Source organism: Melozone crissalis, unplaced genomic scaffold (assembly GCF_028551555.1).
Source record: "Melozone crissalis strain CALT ecotype California unplaced genomic scaffold, PUWL_Pcris_2 ptg000012l_1, whole genome shotgun sequence".
Classification (NCBI taxonomy): domain Eukaryota; kingdom Metazoa; phylum Chordata; class Aves; order Passeriformes; family Passerellidae; genus Melozone; species Melozone crissalis.
The window spans coordinates 14,284,013-14,302,200 of NW_026535790.1; the positions used below are offsets into that span (position 1 = coordinate 14,284,013).

At 53.9% G+C, this 18,188-nt stretch overlaps 1 protein-coding gene across 1 annotated transcript; it reads left to right on the forward strand.

Moving 5' to 3' along the window:
- The first annotated feature begins 752 nt into the window (after positions 1-752).
- Positions 753-13,831, forward strand: ALKBH5 (alkB homolog 5, RNA demethylase). Its single transcript, XM_054270622.1, has 4 exons — positions 753-1,562; positions 7,290-7,370; positions 11,552-11,707; positions 13,284-13,831. Exons 1-4 carry the CDS (start codon positions 841-843, stop codon positions 13,465-13,467), a joined length of 1,143 nt encoding a protein of 380 aa, XP_054126597.1. The 5' UTR covers positions 753-840; the 3' UTR covers positions 13,468-13,831.
- Positions 13,832-18,188: the final 4,357 nt, after the last annotated feature.

An 18,188-nucleotide genomic window follows, 5' to 3' on the forward strand; every position in this document is an offset into this window, starting at 1 on the left:
CCGCGTCCGCCAGAGGGCGCCGGCGCCGCGCGCCCGCCGCCACCTCCGCGCCCCGCCCACCCCGCCGCCGCCGCGCGCGCGCGCTCCAACCGCCCAATCAGCCGCCGGCCCGCGGCGCTCTCTGCCGCCTCTCGGCCAATCAGCACCGCCCGGGGCGGGGCTTGGGCGGGGCCGTCGCTGCCGGTTAACGGCGCCGGTGGGCCCGCGCGGGGGGCGGGGCCGGGTCGCGCGCTCTGTCCGTACGTGCGCGGGAGGGGCGGGGCCGGGGGCGGTGGCGGCGCGTGCGCGGCGGGGCGGGGCGGCCCCGCGGCGATCCGGGATGTCGGGCCGGCTCCTGGTGACGTAGCGGGAAGGGCCGCGCCAGACCCCCGCCCGCCGCCGTCCCCCGGCACGGCACGGGACCCCCCACGCCTCCTCCGGTTGTCCCCCGCCATGGGCAGAGCCGCGGCGGTGGGAACGGGCAGGGAGTCCGGGGCCGCCGCTGGGAATGTGCCAGGCCCTGCCGCCGCGTGAGCACCGGCACCGGCAGCGTTGTCCGCGCCCGCCCCGGGCCAAGCCGTGAGTGTGGCGTCCGCCGGGCCGCCCCTGCCCCGAGAGGGAGGAAGGGAGAGGGCGGGAGCTCCGTGCGCCGGGAGCGGGGTCCCATCTCCCGAGGAAGGGGGCCGGCGGGAGAGGGTCTGGCGCGGTACCGGGATCCCGTGCTCACCTCCGCGTCCTGCGGGGCTCTCTCTCCCGGCAGGGCGGCGGGTGCCATGAGCAGCAGCTGCGCGTCCCCCGCCGCCGCCCGCCGCCGCCGCCTGCAGCGCCGGGATCGATAGAGGCGGGGGCTGCGGACGCGCCATGGCCGGCAGCGGCTACACGGACCTGCGGGAGAAGCTCAAGTCCATGATGCCCTACCGGGACGGCCACAAAGGCGGCGGCGGCGGCGGCCTCCCGCGGGAGCCCCCCGAACCGCCGTACGAGCGCAAGCGGCGGCACCAGGAGGACTCCGGCTCCGAGCCCAGCGACTACGAGGAGCAGAAGGAGGAGGAGGAAGCTCGGAAAGTGAAGAGCGGCATCCGCCAGCTTCGCCTCTTCAGCGCCGAGGAGTGCGCCAAGATCGAGGCGCGCATCGAGGACGTGGTGTCCCGGGCGGAGAAGGGGCTCTACAAGGAGCACACGGTGGACCGGGCGCCGCTGCGGAACAAGTATTTTTTCGGGGAAGGTTACACGTACGGGTCTCAGCTGCAGCGGCGAGGCCCCGGGCAGGAGCGCCTGTACCCGCGGGGGGAGGTGGACGCCATCCCCGAGTGGGTGCACGACCTGGTGATCAGGAAGCTGGTGGAGCACCGGGTGATCCCCGAGGGCTTTGTGAACAGTGCCGTCATCAACGACTACCAGCCGGGGGGCTGCATTGTCTCCCACGTGGACCCCATCCATATCTTTGAGAGGCCCATCGTCTCCGTGTCCTTCTTCAGCGACTCGGCGCTCTGCTTCGGGTGTAAATTCCAGTTCAAGCCCATCCGGGTGTCGGAGCCCGTTCTGTTCCTGCCCGTCAAGAGGGGGAGCGTCACGGTGCTCAGGTAACTCGCCCGCGTTGCCGAGGCCCCGGTTGTGTAACGCGGATCACGAGGCGCACGGATGCGCGCCCCGACGGCGCCTCGGGCTCCATCTCCTCCTCCTGCCGGTGCTCGGGGGCTCGCTGTGCTGCAAGGGGTGAAAAAGCGATTTTGGGGGGTGGTCCTGCCGTTGTTGTGGGTGAGGATTTGGGTGGGTGCCCTCTCCATGGAGCTTGAGGCGAATGCTGGTGGGAGCAGAGCTGACCTGGCCACTGAGTTCCGATAAATGGTTAAAGTAACACGTTGAGACACAAAATGGATCCTTTGCCCAAGAGTGGTCAGAGCGGAGCAGCTGTAGGGACAGGGCTCCTGGGTCTATTCTTAGCTCGGCCGGTGCTTCTCTGACATGACCTTAACCGTGGAGAGGAGGTGTGAATGGCCTCGTCCTCCCAGTCTGTAAACTGGGAGTGCTGAGCCCTCCCCTGCGCTGTGACGATGGGGAGAGCAGAGTGCAGAGCCCCGCGTGATTGTCACTTGGAAGTGCAGCGGGTCACGGGCACAGGAAGGGACTTGGTGTGCGTTGAGGAAGAGCCCTGGAAGGTGGAATGACCTGCCCAAGGTCACGCAGTTGGCCGGCAGTGAGGCTGGGGTTGGCACCGGGGAACGCCTGCTTGCTAATGCCACTGCTGCCCACACAGGTGAGGGGACAGGCAGGTGAGGGGACAGGGCTGGAGCACCGGGATCCTTCTGTCTCCAGCTCCTGGGGAGGGCAGCTGGAAGCCTGGCATTGGTGCTGCCAGTCCCTTGTGTCCCTGAAGGTCAGAGTGCTCCCTGCCAGCAGCAGGGATCGCCAGGGCTGTGCCAGCAGTGCTACCAGCTGTATCCTCCTTTGGGAGGTGGCTTTTTTGGGCTGGTGAAGGTCCAGGCCGGTTTTCCGGGCTCCCAGGCCGTAATACAATCCCTTGCTTTGGCTTGTAAATTGATCGCTGCAGGGTTCAGGAAGGAATTTTCCCCCCCACAAACACACGGCCTCCTTGACTGGTGCATCAATAATAAATGCTGAGATCTCGCGTCGCTTTTATCTCGGAAAAGCTGCACAAACATTAACTAATCCTTGCCGTACCCCGGTGTTAGGTAACTTGTGTGGATTAGCCAAGGATGAGGGAGGCGGGAATGGCGCTGAGGACATTTTCTCATTCTCTGGTGGTTTGACAGGGCTCAGGGGGGCAGAGGTCGGGGTGATTTTGTGAAATGGGACCCAAGGGGACCCATCCTGCTCTGTATCTTTTTACTGCAGAGCGAGCTCCATCCCCAGGGATGGACTGCTGGGTGCGAGGCAGCTGCTCTGCTCCCTGACTGCTCTGAGATACCAGGAGGGAAACTTTCCACCCTAATTTCCTGCTCCTGATGCAAACCCCTCTGCTGTCTTTCCTCGTCAGGCCTGGATAAATAGTTGTCCTTGCTTTTACAGCCAGAGGCCTTCTGTTTTTTAAGGACAGAGAGAGTTTTATCCTGCTTGGAAGCATTCCGGCAGAGCTGCTAATGCAGGGTCAGCCTCAAGTCTTGCAGTCAAAGCCTCTCGAAAAACTCTGGAGGAGGATCTGCAGTGGAGGATGGTGGGAGGAAAAAGAGATGCTTGCTCTGCTCCAGGACCAGAGAATGATGTTTTCTTATTCCAGACCCTTGCTCTTCCTTCTCAAAACTGCTGGGAAGAGGCTGCTGGCTCAGGGCTCATGGAATTGGAGTGAGGTGTCTCCCAAGGGTGTTTGGGTTGTTGGCAGTGTCACTCAGGTGCTGTAATCGGTTTGTTAATGTAGCTGAAGGAATCCTACACACAACATGAAGATATCTTGATATCTTTTCCCTCCAAATCCAAGGGCTGCTTTCTGAGCCACCCACTGCAGCTTGATCAGGGTCAGATGTTCTTCCTTCCAGCAAGTAATAGACTTTAAAATAGGGATTATTTCAAATTTGGTTCAGCAGTTAGCAGGTACTTTACACTCACTTATGGGAAATTCTGCCAGAGTGACTGTTATGTGTTGACAGGATCCTGTCTGGGATCAATTCCTTGTCTCACAGTAGATCCCCTGCTCTCCCATCTCACCCCAGCAGTCAGGAGGAGCAGGAGAGGTGCAGAGCGTGCTCAGGGGTGTGGCACCAAATCCAGCCCTTGGTCGTGACTGAGTCAACTCCCCAAACTTGGCATTTTCTCCTCTGGGTAAACAGCTGCTGGAGGCAGTTACCCAGGAGATGGGGAACGGGCACAGATAGAGGTGGCATGCCTGTAATGTCTGGGATTCAGATCCTGCTGGGTCAGTGGCTGCAGCCTTTCCAGGGAAGCCTTGTGGAAGTCCTGAGGATCTAAAGTAAACTGTCATGCTCCTGGAATCCTCTCTGACCCCACAGCACTCTCACACTGGCCCCAGGTTGCCCCTGTCCTGTTCCTGCTCCTGATTTCACAGCTGCTGACCCAGCAGGGATTTTGCAGAGGCACTTTCCCCGTTACCCTCCCTTGATTTTGTTTGCCTGCCCTGAAGCAGGATGTGGTGTTTGCCAACACTGAACCCGCCTCAGACTGCTTGGAAAGCGTTCAGCCCTCAGATGACAGGTGAGGTGGAACAGGATTCACGTGGCTGGGCTGTGCCCCTCTGCCAGAAGGCAAAGGCTGAGCCACCCCATGACCTGTAATGAGCCCTTTCTCCTTTCACATCTGCAGGGAAGATTTGCTCTTGTAGTTTTTGTGACCTAGAAGATGACCTCCTCCAGTCCCCTCTTTTCCCACAGCCCTGGGGAGCAGGAGCTCCTGCAGGTTTGTCCCAGTGGCAGCCAGGCCAGCAGGAAGCATCAGCTCAGTGTGTGCTGCTGGATCCCAGTCCTGTGACCCATCAGCTTGTGGGTTTTTCTTATTTTAACAACAATTTGGTGAGCATCAATCGATAGAAACAGTGGCAGGGAGATGGAGGAATTTGCCTTTTCATCTGTGCTTTGAGAATGCTTGGGAAAAAGGAAAGGAACAGGGGGTGTATGGAGCCACCTGGGCTGGGGGGTTCCATGTGGATCCCTGCCCTGCAGCTGCTGTCACAGGAGGCAAATCTCAGCGCTGAAATGCCAAGTATGCTGTCTGAGCATTGAACAGAGTGCAGCTGCAGCTGGAGGGACGAAAGGCACAGGTAGCATTTCCCAAGTTCCCAGAGCTTGTGCCTTACAGGCTTCCCTCCCTCAGCTGGAGAGTGCTCTGGGTCGTCTCCTGGCAGTTTGTAATGGCAGGGGAGTGCTGTGGTGTGTGTCCCTCCTGTTGTCTCCGGGCGTGCCTGATGGAAGCGCAGTCAGAGCAGGTTGGAGTCGCTGGAGGGTGAAGCTCCTTCCTTCCTTCCCAGCTGGAGGGATCTCTGTGCAGCTGTCTGCTCCAAAATAGCCTGATCCCTCAGAGCAGGCTCTGCTGCAGAGGAAGTTCCATGTGTGCCAGTGGTGATGAGGCAGAGATTTGTTCAAGCTTTTCTTGTTAGAGTCTGTAGAACTTCAAGGCTTCCTTTCTGGTGATGTTTGCGCAGAAATATCCACTTTTATCTCTGTGTGAATCAGTTCTGGCTCAGCAGAGGCTCTTCCAGGTGGAAGAAGACTCAAGGGAGAGTTGGGGGTGTAAGGTTTGACAGGTTAGTGTGGAATTGGGGGCTGGTTTTGGGGTAGTGTGTGGAAAACATCAGCACTTCCCCTTGTTCTTCTGGAAAACTCTCTGGGATGGAGATGTCTCACTCAGGTGTTCTTGTGGGCAGGAATTTATGATTTTCCTTTCCAGGTTGTTTTGGGTTTCTTCTCTGGGCAATAAATGTGTGTGTAGACCCTTGATATCATAATGGGTGTTTTTCTTCAGGGTCTGCCCCTTCACCGATCCTCAGGGCAGACTGAGGCTGGGCAGTGGGTGATATTCATGCTGGCATGAGGCAGCACGAGTATGACACAACCAGATAATCCTTTTCTTTCATTTCCCTGCCTGTGCAGAGGCACTCCATCACTACTTATGATACAGTGCAGAGTTTTCCACACCAGTTTGGCACTAGGGCAGTTTGCTGTGTCCCCCTTATGGTCTCAGACTAAAGTGGTGGGGCTGTTGTTTGATCTGGGACCACAAACTTCCTGGTGCCACTCTGGAAGTGATCTGAAATTGTGTTCTTGCCTGGAGGAGGAGTGAAAAGGGGTGTTCAGGCTGACACCTTGGGGGTCTGGAAGCAGGTCTGGAAGGAGACCTTTCCCTGTGTTCAGGGTGATGCTGAGTTGAATGCTAACGTGGGTGATATTCATGAATTCACTGGAGCTTGACACAGAGATTCCAGGAACATAATAGAGCATCATCACGAGCCCCTTGTCGTGTTCTGCAATGCCTGGAGCACAGTGGGGATGGACACCACCCCTGCTTCAGCTGGTCAGGCCTTGGACTTGTAGCTGTCCTTGCAGAGCAGTAAATCTGTGTGTGAGGAGGTGTTTCTGGGTGAGTGGGTGGCTTATCTAACCAGATCAAGGAAACCCGGTCCTGTCCCCAGAGAAGACTTGTGTGTGTGAGCTCTGTTCTCTGCTCAGGGTGTCCTGAATAACCTGCCAGCCCCTGGCCCTGGCCTGGAAAAGCCTTGTGGGGACACTGGGCATGCTGATTTCTGCTTCAGGCTGGGCGTGCAGGCTTGAGCAGCTTCACCCAAGGTGTTGCTGCCCTTGCTGGGTGTTCCAGCCCTTGCTGGGTGTTTCAGGAAGCTCTGGAGGTGTTCAGCCTCTCTTTTGCTCTTAGTGAGCTGACACTCTCCAAACGGCAGGCAGAGGGCAGCCCCACCGCTGGGATGTGCTGCTCACACCCTTGCAGTGAGGGATGTGCTCCCAGCACGGTTTGTGTGTCACAGCAGGTCTGGTGGCTGCTCTCCATGGACACACTGGGATTTCACCTGCTCTGATATCACCTGGAGACAAAGCAGCCATCAGGAAATGCTCCAGTGTGTGGTGGGAAGCTGGGGCTGTCCTTGGCCGTGGCTTTTCTCCAGCCTGCTGAAAATGTGGAGTATCTGGAGTCATGTCACACAGTGAAATACTGCTGCTGACAACAGCCACTGCTTGAATCCAGCTTTTCTTCAGCTGTTTCACCCTGTTACAGGGAGGTTTGAGAGGAGTGCAGCTTAGTTTGCAGGTCTGAATTTGTAGGTTACCCCATAAGTGCTGGGTTAGGGCTGTTGGTGGCTGAGGATGTGCCATATGATGGGGAGGATGATGAGCAGGAAAAGGGGGTGAGAGGCTCAGCTCTGCATGACTGCACCCCTCTGACTAAAACACCTCCTTGATCTGTCACATGTTTGGGTCTGGGTGTGCTGCACACCTGAGCTCTGAGAGATGGCTTTTCTCATAGGCATGTTTGAGATGATGCTTTGGAGGAATGTGCTCATTTTCCCCCCTGTTGCTTTCTAATTTCTTCATAAATTAATTGTCTGAATCTACAGTTCTACATTTCTACATGTTTTATTCACAGTGCTGGAGCAGGTAGCAGTTTCCTCTGAAAAACTGAGTCATGAACCCCCCCAAACCCTCTGATTGTCCTCATTCTTTCCCAATGTTTGTTCCCGCCTGCAAGCGTAGCTCCTGTGGGGATGGTGTTTGGAGGAGGAATTCCCGGTGCAAGTTAGGAAGTACTGGCCAAACTGAGTTGTTGAGGCTGGAAACCACTTTCTGCTTGTGCCTGGCATCTCCCTGATGGTGGCTTTTTGTTTCTGTTGTCAGTGGGTATGCGGCCGACGAAATCACACACTGCATTCGACCACAGGACATCAAGGAGAGGAGAGCTGTCATCATCCTCAGAAAGTAAGTGTTGAAGCCCTCCAGACAGCAAGATAAACGTGGATGTGGTGTCATGATGCTTAAACACTTGAAAACTTGCCTTGCTTGTTAATTTACTGGCTTGATCTTGCACCTTGATTAGGTGTCACTGATGCTCGCTCGTGTCGTGCCGTCCCTGGCAGTGGAAGTGGCTGGAACCTGTTCCTGCAGGGTTCATCACTTTTTGGCTCTGTGCAGCAGCACTTTGTTGTAATGTCTGGGCTTGCAAGCCCTGCTGGTGCCCAGATTGGCTTTCCTTTGGCTGCCCAGCTCCAAACACCCAGGGTATCAAACTGTCTTGTTTTGGGCTGTGTGTTCTGGTTTCTGGTCATGTGAGACCCATGTGTGTGAGTTACCTAGATGGTCTTTTGAAGCTGATGCTTGTGATGAGGAATGTCCTGTGAAGCAGAGAAAGTTTTTTTGCTATCATGGCTGTTGTTTCCTGGGGAGAGAGGGAGACACTGGCCTTGGAAGGAAACATGTGGAGAGTTCAGTGCTCATTACAGAGCTTGTCCTTCGAGTCTGTGTTGGGAAGCCAAGCTCCATAAGCTGTTTTAGAAAGGGGCTTCCTGTTCTAGAAAAGCACTCTTGATGGCATTTCATCAATCAATGCTTGTTCCTAAAGCTCTTAAGAAAATGAGAGACAAAGTGAACTAACCCCACCCCAAAGTTCCACATTAAAACCTTTTCTGCCTAGAAATGTCCTCTGTTACCAGTTCTTCTACTAGGAGACCAAAACATGTGACTGCCACACATTGACCCCTGCTGACTGTGCCTTGAAAGGTGTTGGCAGTAGTTCTGCTGTCAAGAAGCATCTTTGTAAATGAAAATACACACTTTGAATCCTGTAAACCCAGCCAAAATCGTGGGCATTGGTGGCAGGGCTGTGGTTGTGGCCCAGGCTGGCATAAGGCTCGCAGGCAAGTGGTCTGGATCCAGGCTGGATGAGCTTTTGGATGGCTTAGTTGATTTCAAAACAAGTCTGGCAACATTATGAGGATATGGCACAAAGCCAGTGGAGTGGAGTTGGACATCTGGTTAGAGAAACCCATGGAATGAAAGCAGGAAAAACAGCAGCCCTGAGGCATTTGCCAAGCAAAATCAGCCCAGACCCAGGGAGGCAGGACGAGATGTGGCAGGAGATAGAGTGAGATGAAAGGCAGGCTGCAGCCAAACCACCCCACAGCTGGATATGGCCCCGTGAGGTGTGGGGTGAGAGGCTCTGATAAGAACTTAGAGCTGTTGTGTTCGTGGTGTTGGAGCAACCAGGGAAAAGCAGCATCAGTGCTGACAAGGAGGCATCTCCAAGCCTTGGAGCTGCTTTGGTTGGACTTTGGGAAAGAGAAGCTGCCTGTCCTAGGTTGTGGAGCAGTTTTGTGGAAAAGACAGACTCAGATAAATACGCTAAAGCTGCCCAAACTGGTGCAGATGTCCAGTGTACCTGTTTAAACTGGCTCTGCCTCTTGCTTTCTCCAGCCTTGGTGAGCTGAGGGTGTTGGATTGTTTCAGTCAAGCCTGGCTGCCCTCAAAGTCCATCAGGGCAAGAAGGGACCTTAAACATCACCTCATTTCAGCCCCTGCCATGGGCAAGGACACCTTCCACTGGATAAGGTTGCTCAGAGCCTTGTCCAACCTGTGCTTCTCTGGGCAACCTGTGCCAGTGCTTCACTGCTCTCTGAGCAAAGGATTTCTTTCTAATATCCAATCTAAATCTTCCCTCTTTTAGTTTAACACTGGTCCCTCTTGTCTTATGCCCATCTCCCAATGTAAAAAGTTGTTTTCTGTGTTTTTTATAAGCCCCCCTTTAAGTCCTGGGAGGAGCAGTGAGGTGTCCCCAGTTGTACCCAGCTGAGCTGAAGGGACAGAGCCTGCAGCTCTGCTGGCTTTGTTTGCCCATCCACCCTGATTTTTGGGGCCTGATTTGCTTCATGTCAGAGCAGAAGTGTCTCTGCCCATCAGACAGTGAGGGGCTAACCCGACAGACAAACCAGCTGAAACCACACCAGGATTTTTCACTTGAGCAAAGCACAAACCCCCTGGGAATTATTCCTGCGTAGCCTCCGCAGCTGTGGTGAATCCGTGGTGATGTTTGCCAAAGGCTGGGCTGTGATTGCTGCCAATTAGAGCTTATTAATTGCTGCTTATCCCCTGGCCAGGGCAGCCACCTCTCCATGTCCCCTGTGTGTCCCCTGTGTGTGCAGTGTGCCCTTTGCTGTGCCAGGGTCGCTGCACCAGCGCTGTTCCCGCTCTGCGGCTGTGCCTGGAACAGGCTGTTGTGCAACCAGGAAAGCACCTCCTTCCCCTGCTGGCCTCCTCATAAAACTCCTCTTCCTCTTCTTGGTGGTGAGGATCAGCCCTGAGCTTTCAGATCAGATCAGCTGGATCATCCCAGTTGGAGCTGGGATGTTCAGCTCTGAGTTCTGCCGGAGCCTGCTGCGTCCCAGTGAGTCTGGCTCTGCTCTGAGCATGTTCTCTCTGACAGCAGCAGGAGAGCAGAGCTGTGGGAGCTGCAGGAGCAGTGGGGTTCTGCAGGATCCTCCAGAGCTGTGTGGTTACCAAGCAGGTCATAAACACTTCAGTGCTCCTTGTTTCCTGTGTTGGATCACAGGGCTGCCGGGAGCCAGCAGGGTTTAGAAGCGCTTTGAGCCAGAGGAGGGGAGGAATGGTTCTCTCAATTTATGAGATGTTGGGAGAGGTAACGTGGGAGGTGGGTGTAGAAATGAGACCTACTCAACCGGGTCTTGAAAGCAATTTTAGAGGCTTTTGCTGCCATTCTGCTTTGATTCTCATAAGCAGAGTTTCTTTATTTGTAGGTGTTTTGTTCTCCATTTTAGTGTCACCTCTCCTTGCACCTGGCCAGAGGGAGCAGGGGTGCTGTTCCTTTGCCCTTGCAGTGTATTGGGGGTTGGTTTGTTAGAATTGCAGCCATGTGGTTGCTGTTGTATTTGACAGGTATTTAAACAACCTCCCTTGTCATGAGCAAGATCTGCAGGGCCTTTGGTGTTGAGGCTGGACTGGGTCCAGCCCTGAAGCTCAGAACAGCTCAGGATGACAGCGTGGAGTAGCACAGGCTCCAACCTGGCAGCTGCCTGTGGAAGTGTTCCTCGTTTCTGGCACACTGGGCAAACTCAGGCTGCCATGCCCAGCTTTGCCTGTGCCAGACTGGCGTCACCCTGATGAGCTGAAGAGGCTCTCCCTTGGCAAGTGGATGTGCTTCCTAATGGAGGTTTAGATTGGGATTCTCCTGTGGAAACCTCCCTCAGGAGCTGGAGTTCAGCACTGGAGAGCAAGTGGTGATTCTCCCCCTTCATTTTTGCTGCCTCCTCCACCTGTGCATGCCTTCAGTTCTCTTTTGGGATGATCTCTGCTTTCTCTCCAGCACAGCTTGAGTGTGTGCAGAGCTGCTGGAAGGGATGTGTGGTGCAGCTTCTGCTTGCTACACCTTCTCCTGACTCGTACTTCAACTCTTTGCACTTTGTAGTCAAGCTGAGGAACACCTGACCCCGGGAGATCCGTGGGCAGGAGGGAGTTTCCAGGTGGAAGCAGTTATTACTGTTGCAGGTGATGATGCTTTTGCAGGGCATCTCCCAGCCAGGTGGCTTAACTGGAGCTGTGAGTTATTGCCAGGTGATTTCATGGGATTTCACAGCTGCTCCAGCAGCTCTGCTCCTTCTCCCAGAGCTGGGGTTGCAGTGAGCCCAGCACCTTTTGCCTTCACCTCATGACTGTGTGTCCCTAAGCCAAGGCAGGATAAAGGGCAATGGCTTCAAACTGATAGAAAGTGTTTAAATTAGGTATAAGGAAAAAATCCTTTCCTGTGAGGGTGCTGAGGCCCTGGCACAGGTTGTCCAGAGAAGTTGTGGTTGCTCCATCCTTCAAAGTGTCCAAGGCCAAGGTGGACAAAGCTTGGAGCAGTCTGGTCTAGTGAAAGATGTTCCTGCCTGTGGCAGGGCGTTGGAAATGAGATGATCTTCAAGGTCCCTTCCAACTTTAAACCATTTTGTGATTCTGTGAAGCTTCTGTGAAGTACCCCAAAACTGCAGCTTGTTGTGCTGTGGAATGGGGTATTCCTGCTCCTCCTCCTGAGCTGTGTGGTTGGGGTGGAGGGCTCTGCTGTGATCCTGTAGAAACTCCTTGCAAATTCTCTTCTCTTTCAATATTTGCAGAACAAGACTAGATGCACCTCGATTGGAAACAAAATCCCTGAGTAGCTCTGTGTTGCCACCAGGTTATAACTCTGACCGCCTGTCGGGAAACAACCGGGACCAGATCCTCAAACCAAAGCGGTCCCATCGCAAAGCAGACCCTGATGCTGCCCACAGGTAGGATCACCTCTCCTAAGAGCCACGTTTGCGATGTTGTCTTTGGATCCGTGCATAGCTGAGGTCTCTGGCCTCAGAACATATTTAAAACCATTCTGATTTGCACCTGCCAGGTGCTTTCTGCAATGCCCAGATCTGTTTTATCAGAATGAGCTCTTTATGCGTTCCTCCCAGACTTGTGGAGGCTGAGCTCTGGCTGTAAGCAGCTTACATTGTTTATCCTGTGAGTGGCATAATGAAGAAGCAATAGATTTGGCTGGCTTTTGATAATGCAGTCGTTCAGAACAATAGTTTCCCTGCAGCTAATCATTTTTGACCTCTATTGCCAAGCAACCTGTGCAGCTGCGTTAAACTATATTAGGAAAGCAGTCCTGGGAGGGAACGTGAGGGTTTGCTATCTGGGAAAGGTTAAGGACTTCTTGGGAAGCTTCTCAGGCCTGTTTTGATTCCAGAGCTCTGTGTGTGCATTTTTGTGTGAGAAACCAGAATTGTGGATGTTTAAGCCTGACCTTGAGGGAAGCTCCTTGCTGAGGTTTCAGACAAGCTTGAGCTCTGCAGCAAGGCTTCCCTCAAACACCTTGGTGTGAGCACAGTGATGGCTGTGAGTGATGGCCAGTCTGCCAGCTGTCCTGCATATTCCAATTCCAAAGCTTCCTGAGGATCCAGATGGCACTCTCTGCACAATGGGTACAACCCAAAAGTTGACTTGGTCGCAGGGCTTGGCTGCCACGCAGTCCCAGCCCTGTTTGAACCTGTCCTAGAGGGAGGAGGGTGGGGATGGATTGTTTGTGAGCAGTGTTCATTCACCTGGATGCAGGCTGGAGGATGGAGGAAGGTCTGAGCTGGGCTGCAGATGCAGCTTCCCCGGGTGTCCGATTAGAGGAGCGATCATGCGGGACAAATGTGCACATCCCTCTGAGCTGTTTTTCAGCCTGGTGTGACCTTATCAGGCTGTGGGGGATGGCTTGCCCAGGCTCCTGCAGCAGATGGGTGTGAAAAACATGTTTTTCTCTTTCTCTGGCCTCAGAGGCTCCAGTATAACAGGTAATTCTCATGGATATCATAGTGGGATCTCTCAGGAACCACTCAGATAAAGTGAGTGGTGTGTGCTGCCCACCTGCTAGAAAGTGATCAGAGGCAGCTCTGCAGAAATAACAATTGCACTGTGCTAATATTTGAGAGGACGAAGGATTTTGGAGCTGTGGTGTGATCCTGCACCATAAGGAGCTCAGCTCTGTGCTCTAAATTCTGCTGCAGTAGAGACAGACCCTCTGCCCAAGGGATTTTTCTTGGGGCCACAAGCTGCAAGTTAAAGAGGTTGACTGGAAGTGTTCTGGTGGAGGTAAAGGCCAGAGCCTTGGGAAGGGAAAGAACTGGCCCATCATAGCCAAGTTCTCAGCTCCTCTGGGGAGGTGGAACTTGGTGATTTGTTCTTTCTCTGCCAAGTGCCCAGTGCTGGGAAAGCAGTGGGAAAACAGGCAGAGCTGTCAGGGCAGGTAACTGCAGAGAGCATCCAGGAGGAACGCCTGGATCCCGTTGTGCTGTGCTCTCACTCCTGTTTCCCCCCTCTCCCCAGGCCACGGATTCTAGAAATGGATAAGGAGGAGAACAGGCGTTCAGTCCTCTTACCAAAACATAGGAGACGGAGCAACTTCAGCTCTGAGAACTATTGGCGACGGTCGTACGAGTACACGGAGGACTGTGAGGATGAGGAGGAGGACGGCAGCCCCGCCAGGAAGGTTAAAATGAGGCGACACTGAGGATTGCACTTGCCAGGCTCGTGGAGCTGATGAGATTGGCCTCCAGTCTGTGAAAACTTTCTCCTCCCTCTGGCTATCTTCCATCTAGCTTCAGTTTTGGTTTTTCCTTTCAGGCTGAAGAGTAAACAGGAAGGATTTGGTTTTATGAATGGAGGAATGCTGAGACATACGTGAGGATGGAACATGTCCAGTGCACATGGTGTCCTGAGTCGTGGCTCAAGTGGGCATCTCTCTCTTAGGAAGCAGATAAAGTTATGCCAGGTTGTCTCTTGGGATTTCTTTTGAAAACACCAAAAAGTTTAACTCTTTCATTGCGCAAGATTCAAGAATTGTATTTTTGTTTTGATTTTTGGGGTTTTTTTGTTTTGTTTTGTTTTTTGTTTTTCTTTTTTTTTTTTTTTTGCTTTAACACTTTTCCTTTCCAAATGTTCTAAATATGATGTTTGACCCCAGGAGCTGAAATTCCATGGTATTCTGGTATTCCTTGTTTCACCAAAGGGCTCCTTGGTCTTTTTTTACCTGGTGGTTGTCGGGTCTGTTTTAAGGGTGCCCTGCAGTAACTGGAAGTTTGAGGCTTTGCAGACCCCTCTTGCTGTGATCGATTTCAAAGGGTTTAGGACATTTTTGTTGCACTTTAGTGTTTTAAATGCCGTAGGTTTCCTTTCCAGACCCTTTTCCCAAGCCAGCATGGGCTCGCAGCCCTGTGTCCCTGCGCTGCCCTCTCCAAGAAGAATGTACAAGAGCTCTGGTTTCTCAGTGCTGGTCTGGAGGAGGGAAAGGTGGCCCAGCCTTGTCCTGAGATCCATATTGGAATCTCAGGGCTGCCAAGGGAGGGATCACACTGAGCACGTGCTGCTTCCCAGAGCTGGGGATAGCAAAGAGGAGTAGGAGACGCTGTGCTTGTGAGGGTTTGTGCCTTGGGACCCCCCAGAAGAGCCCCTCTCCACTGCCCCTTCCAGGTGGGGAGAGCTGAGTCGGTGCAGCATTCCCAGCACGGTGTCCCATCCTGATGGAGCAGGAGCAGGAGCTGCTGTGGCCCTGGGGGAGCTGAGCAGCTCTGTCCCCTCCGAGGCTGGCTCTGGGAGCAGGGACACTGCAGGGCTCCAGGTTGGCCCCAGTTCAGTGCATCCAGCACTGAGGTTGCCTGTTTTCTCCTGGCTTATTCCTGCCTGTGTTCCTGGGGTAGGGAGTTTTCTGGTTGCTACAGGAAATGCTGAGAAGAATCAGGCATTCAGCCCCGTGGAGTTGTGATAGGGCATCTGCCATCATCATCATCATCATCCTCTTCTCCCACCTGGTTTGTGTTAGCCCAGACCAAAGCCTTGGTGTTTGCAAAGTTTGGGGCCCAATGCCATATTTAGAGCTGTACTTTCAAGGAAAACTTCCTCCAGTTGATTCTTTGAACCCAAGTGTTGGCAGTTGTAAGGAGTAGTCTTATTTTTAAATTTTTACTGCTTTGCCCTCCCTCCAACTGTAGTTTTTCTTAGTGTCGTGTCCCCCACACACTTCATGGTCTGCACGCTTGGCAATAAAAAGATGTAATATATTTTGAAACTTGTTTGCTGCTGTCTTGAGGGGCTCCTGGTCTAAAACAACCACCCCAGGCGTTGTTCCCTGCAGTGCTGGTTGAGGACATTTGTGACATCTGGGTCCCACTGTCCTTTTCCTTCCCTGCTGAGTTTCACCTGGTGTTGGGGTTCTGCTCAGGCTGGATCTTGTCACACGAGCTCAGAGGACGTTGCCATCACCTTCAGCTGGCTGTGGGGGTGTTGGTGAGGTCCCCAGTGCCTGGTTTGCCTGGTGAGAGCCCCCACTGGCTCTGTGCTGAGGCACAGCCTCTGAAGGAATGTGGCTTGTCAATCCAGAGACCCAAAAGTTTGTGCTTCTGCCGCTTGTGAAACTTTGGAAATGCCGTTTTCAGACCTCACGTAGCATTTGAAGCAATGTTCCTCACCCCACCAGCTTTCTGCTGCAAATCCAGGCCAGCTCTTGGCTACAAACCCCCTGTTCTGGGCAGCTTGGCATCCCCCTGACAGCAAAACTGCACGCAGGGAGCACAGATCCCTTCTCCTCCTGGTGGCTTTGTGTTTCTGGATCCATCCTGACCATGCCCTGTTCCTGTCACGGTGCCAGGCTCTGCTGTGGGTGCAGATGGGGACAGAGGTCACTGCCAGGGGTCTCAGCTCTGCCCTCTCCCCTCCTGGCTCCCAGTTTTATCCCTCCCTCTCCAATATGGATATTCTACCCTGGTGTCAGCTCAGAATGAAGCTGGAGCAGCTGGCCTTTCAGAGCAGGACTTCCATGGGATGAGGAGCTGGCTGTGGAAATGCTGAGCTCTTACACCTCCAGCCTGGTCCCAGCCACCACCTCATCCTGGTCCTTGTGCAGGCTGAACACGTGCAAGATTCCTTCCCCAGCTTGTGTTGGTATTCCTGCATGTCCTGCTCGGGAGCTTCCCCCTTTTCCTTGTCCCCATCCGTGCAGTGGGTCAGAGCTGGCAGCTGTGGCTGGGGGGACAGGAGCAGCTCCTCTCCAGCCACCATCTGCTCTTGGTTTTTAACCTGGCTGGTTGGGGCTTGACACCTTGGAGAGAGAGAGAGGGAGCAGGATCCCTCAGGAGAGGAGTCCCCAGCGTGCAGGCAGGGCCATCTCCCCACTTGTACAGACATTTTCTATAGACACGGATGTATATGTGTAGATAACATGGTTTTTTAACTCTTTTGCACTGAACAACATCAGAGTGAAACCTGTATTCGAAACTAGAAGGCATTTTTCACACGGATCCAGAGGTCTGGATCCTTCCTGTAACCTGTCTGGTTGGAACTGTGGCTCGGAATTCCTGCTTTTCACTGCTGGGCTGCACACAGGCATCAGGCCAGGCTGGGGGTGAGCTCAGATTTGGAGGCAAAACTTCTCCCCAGGCTCCTGCAGAGCCCTGACCGCGTTGGTTTGTGTGTGTCTGATCTGGCTGTGTGTGGTCCAACCTCTCCATCCACCCACAGCGTGTCTGTGCTCAGCCCCGCACTGGGAGCTCCATCCAGTGGGACAGCCCCTGTGCCCAGAGCCCAGAACTGTCTTTCCTAAGGAAGGGAGAGGAAGGTGGGGTTCATCCCTGCTTTGGTGGGGTTCATCCCTGCTTTTCCACCAAGAACAGGAGGGAATTGGGGTTTGTTGCTGTTACCGTATCTCGAGAAGGTTCAGCGGTGGAATTATCCAAGCCCATGGATCAAAACAGCACCAGGACTCACGGGGGGCCAGGGTCTAGACCCCCACCAGCAGCAAAGAGTCTTTTACCTGCCAAAAGTGTTCCCTTTTCCTTGTTGGGAGGAGAAACATTCGATTGAGAAATGTCTCTGCTCCTTTCCCTGCCCACACTTAGAAGTTCTGGCTGACTTTAATTTTTGTTTTTTAAAAGATTCTAATTTTTTTTTGTTACCAATAAAAAATAAAAATTAAAAAAAATAATAATAAAAAAGAAAGTGGCAATATTTTTTTCTGTAAGCTTTTCCTAGGAAAAAGCATGGTTTGTAACAAAGTTGTACAGTTCTGAAGTTTGAGATACGAGAAGTACTGTGTGAAACGCTGTAAATGGAGCAGAGATTATTTTATGTACAGTCTGACGTGGGGGAATCTTTTAATTCCAGTTGATTCTTAGGAAGAATTTGGTTCTTCACTGTCAGGGTTTGGAATTTCATGGTTTCATTATTATTTTTTTTTCTTGTATAGATTGCTGCATTAATTGAATAAAAGCAGAAAGCATCTCTTGGCCTGGCTGTGTGGTACTGGGGGCTGGGATGTGCCTCGATTCCCCCTGGCAGGAATGAGAAGTGGTTTGGGAGCAGGGAACTGGTTCTAAATAAAGGGAGTCATCATCTCCCTGGGGACAGGGCGGCCAAACTTGGTGGCTGTGCTTCCTGTGCTGTCCTAGAAAGCAGGGACAGAGATCTCTGCTTTCCTCCAGCACCCTGGGCTTCGGCCTCGTCTGAGCTCCTCTTCCTCCTGGTGTTTCCCTCCTGCAAGAGGGAGATGATGGGGTGGGTGTGAGGTGCCAGAGGGGGGCATAGATGGGATCTCCTGGTCTGTGGTATTGCTTCTCCTCTCCTTTCTTCTTCCTTTCTTTCCTCCTCTCCCTCTCCTTCTCCCTTCTCCCTCCCATCCTCATCCTCCTCTCCATCTCTCCTCTCTCTTCTTCCTCTTCCTCTTCTCCATGCTCCTTCCCTCTCTTCTTCACACCTCCTTACCTCTTATCCCCTTCCTCCGCCTCTCCTCTTGCTCTCCTCCCCTTTTCACTACTCCCTTCATTCTCCTTCCTCCTCCGAGTTCCTCCTTTTCTCTCTCCTCAGAGCAGACCCACCCTGCCCATCCTTATGCCCCGGGGCAGTGCCGGTGCTCCAGGCCCCTCCATCCATCCCCCCGTGACCCTCAGCCCATCACCGGGCCGTGCTCCCCGCTGGCCCCGGGCTGTTTTCCGCCCCAGCCCCCGCGTCAGCCCCGAGCCGATCCCCCCGGGCCGGGTTAGTCAGCAGGGAGGGGAAGCCGTGCCCTGCCCGGGCTGACTCACCCCAAAACCGGGCGCAGGGCAGGCTGCTCCCCCTCCCACCTTGCCGTGATGCCGTGGGGGGAATGGGGAACATTCCCGGTGCCCTGGCGGGGAGAATGAGTGGCCAGCCGGGAATGAGGCTCGGATGGTGATTGTGGGAGCGGGCAGGATGCTGCGGGCC

Excerpts from the sequence above, each read along its gene's own strand:
- ALKBH5 (XM_054270622.1), top strand. The coding sequence starts at position 841 with ATGGCCGGCAGCGGCTACACGGACCTGCGGGAGAAGCTCAAGTCCATG. Across the intron at positions 1,563-7,289 it reads GGGAGCGTCACGGTGCTCAG|TGGGTATGCGGCCGACGAAA; the intron begins GTAACTCGCCCG and ends TTCTGTTGTCAG. Across the intron at positions 11,708-13,283 it reads GACCCTGATGCTGCCCACAG|GCCACGGATTCTAGAAATGG; the intron begins GTAGGATCACCT and ends CCCTCTCCCCAG.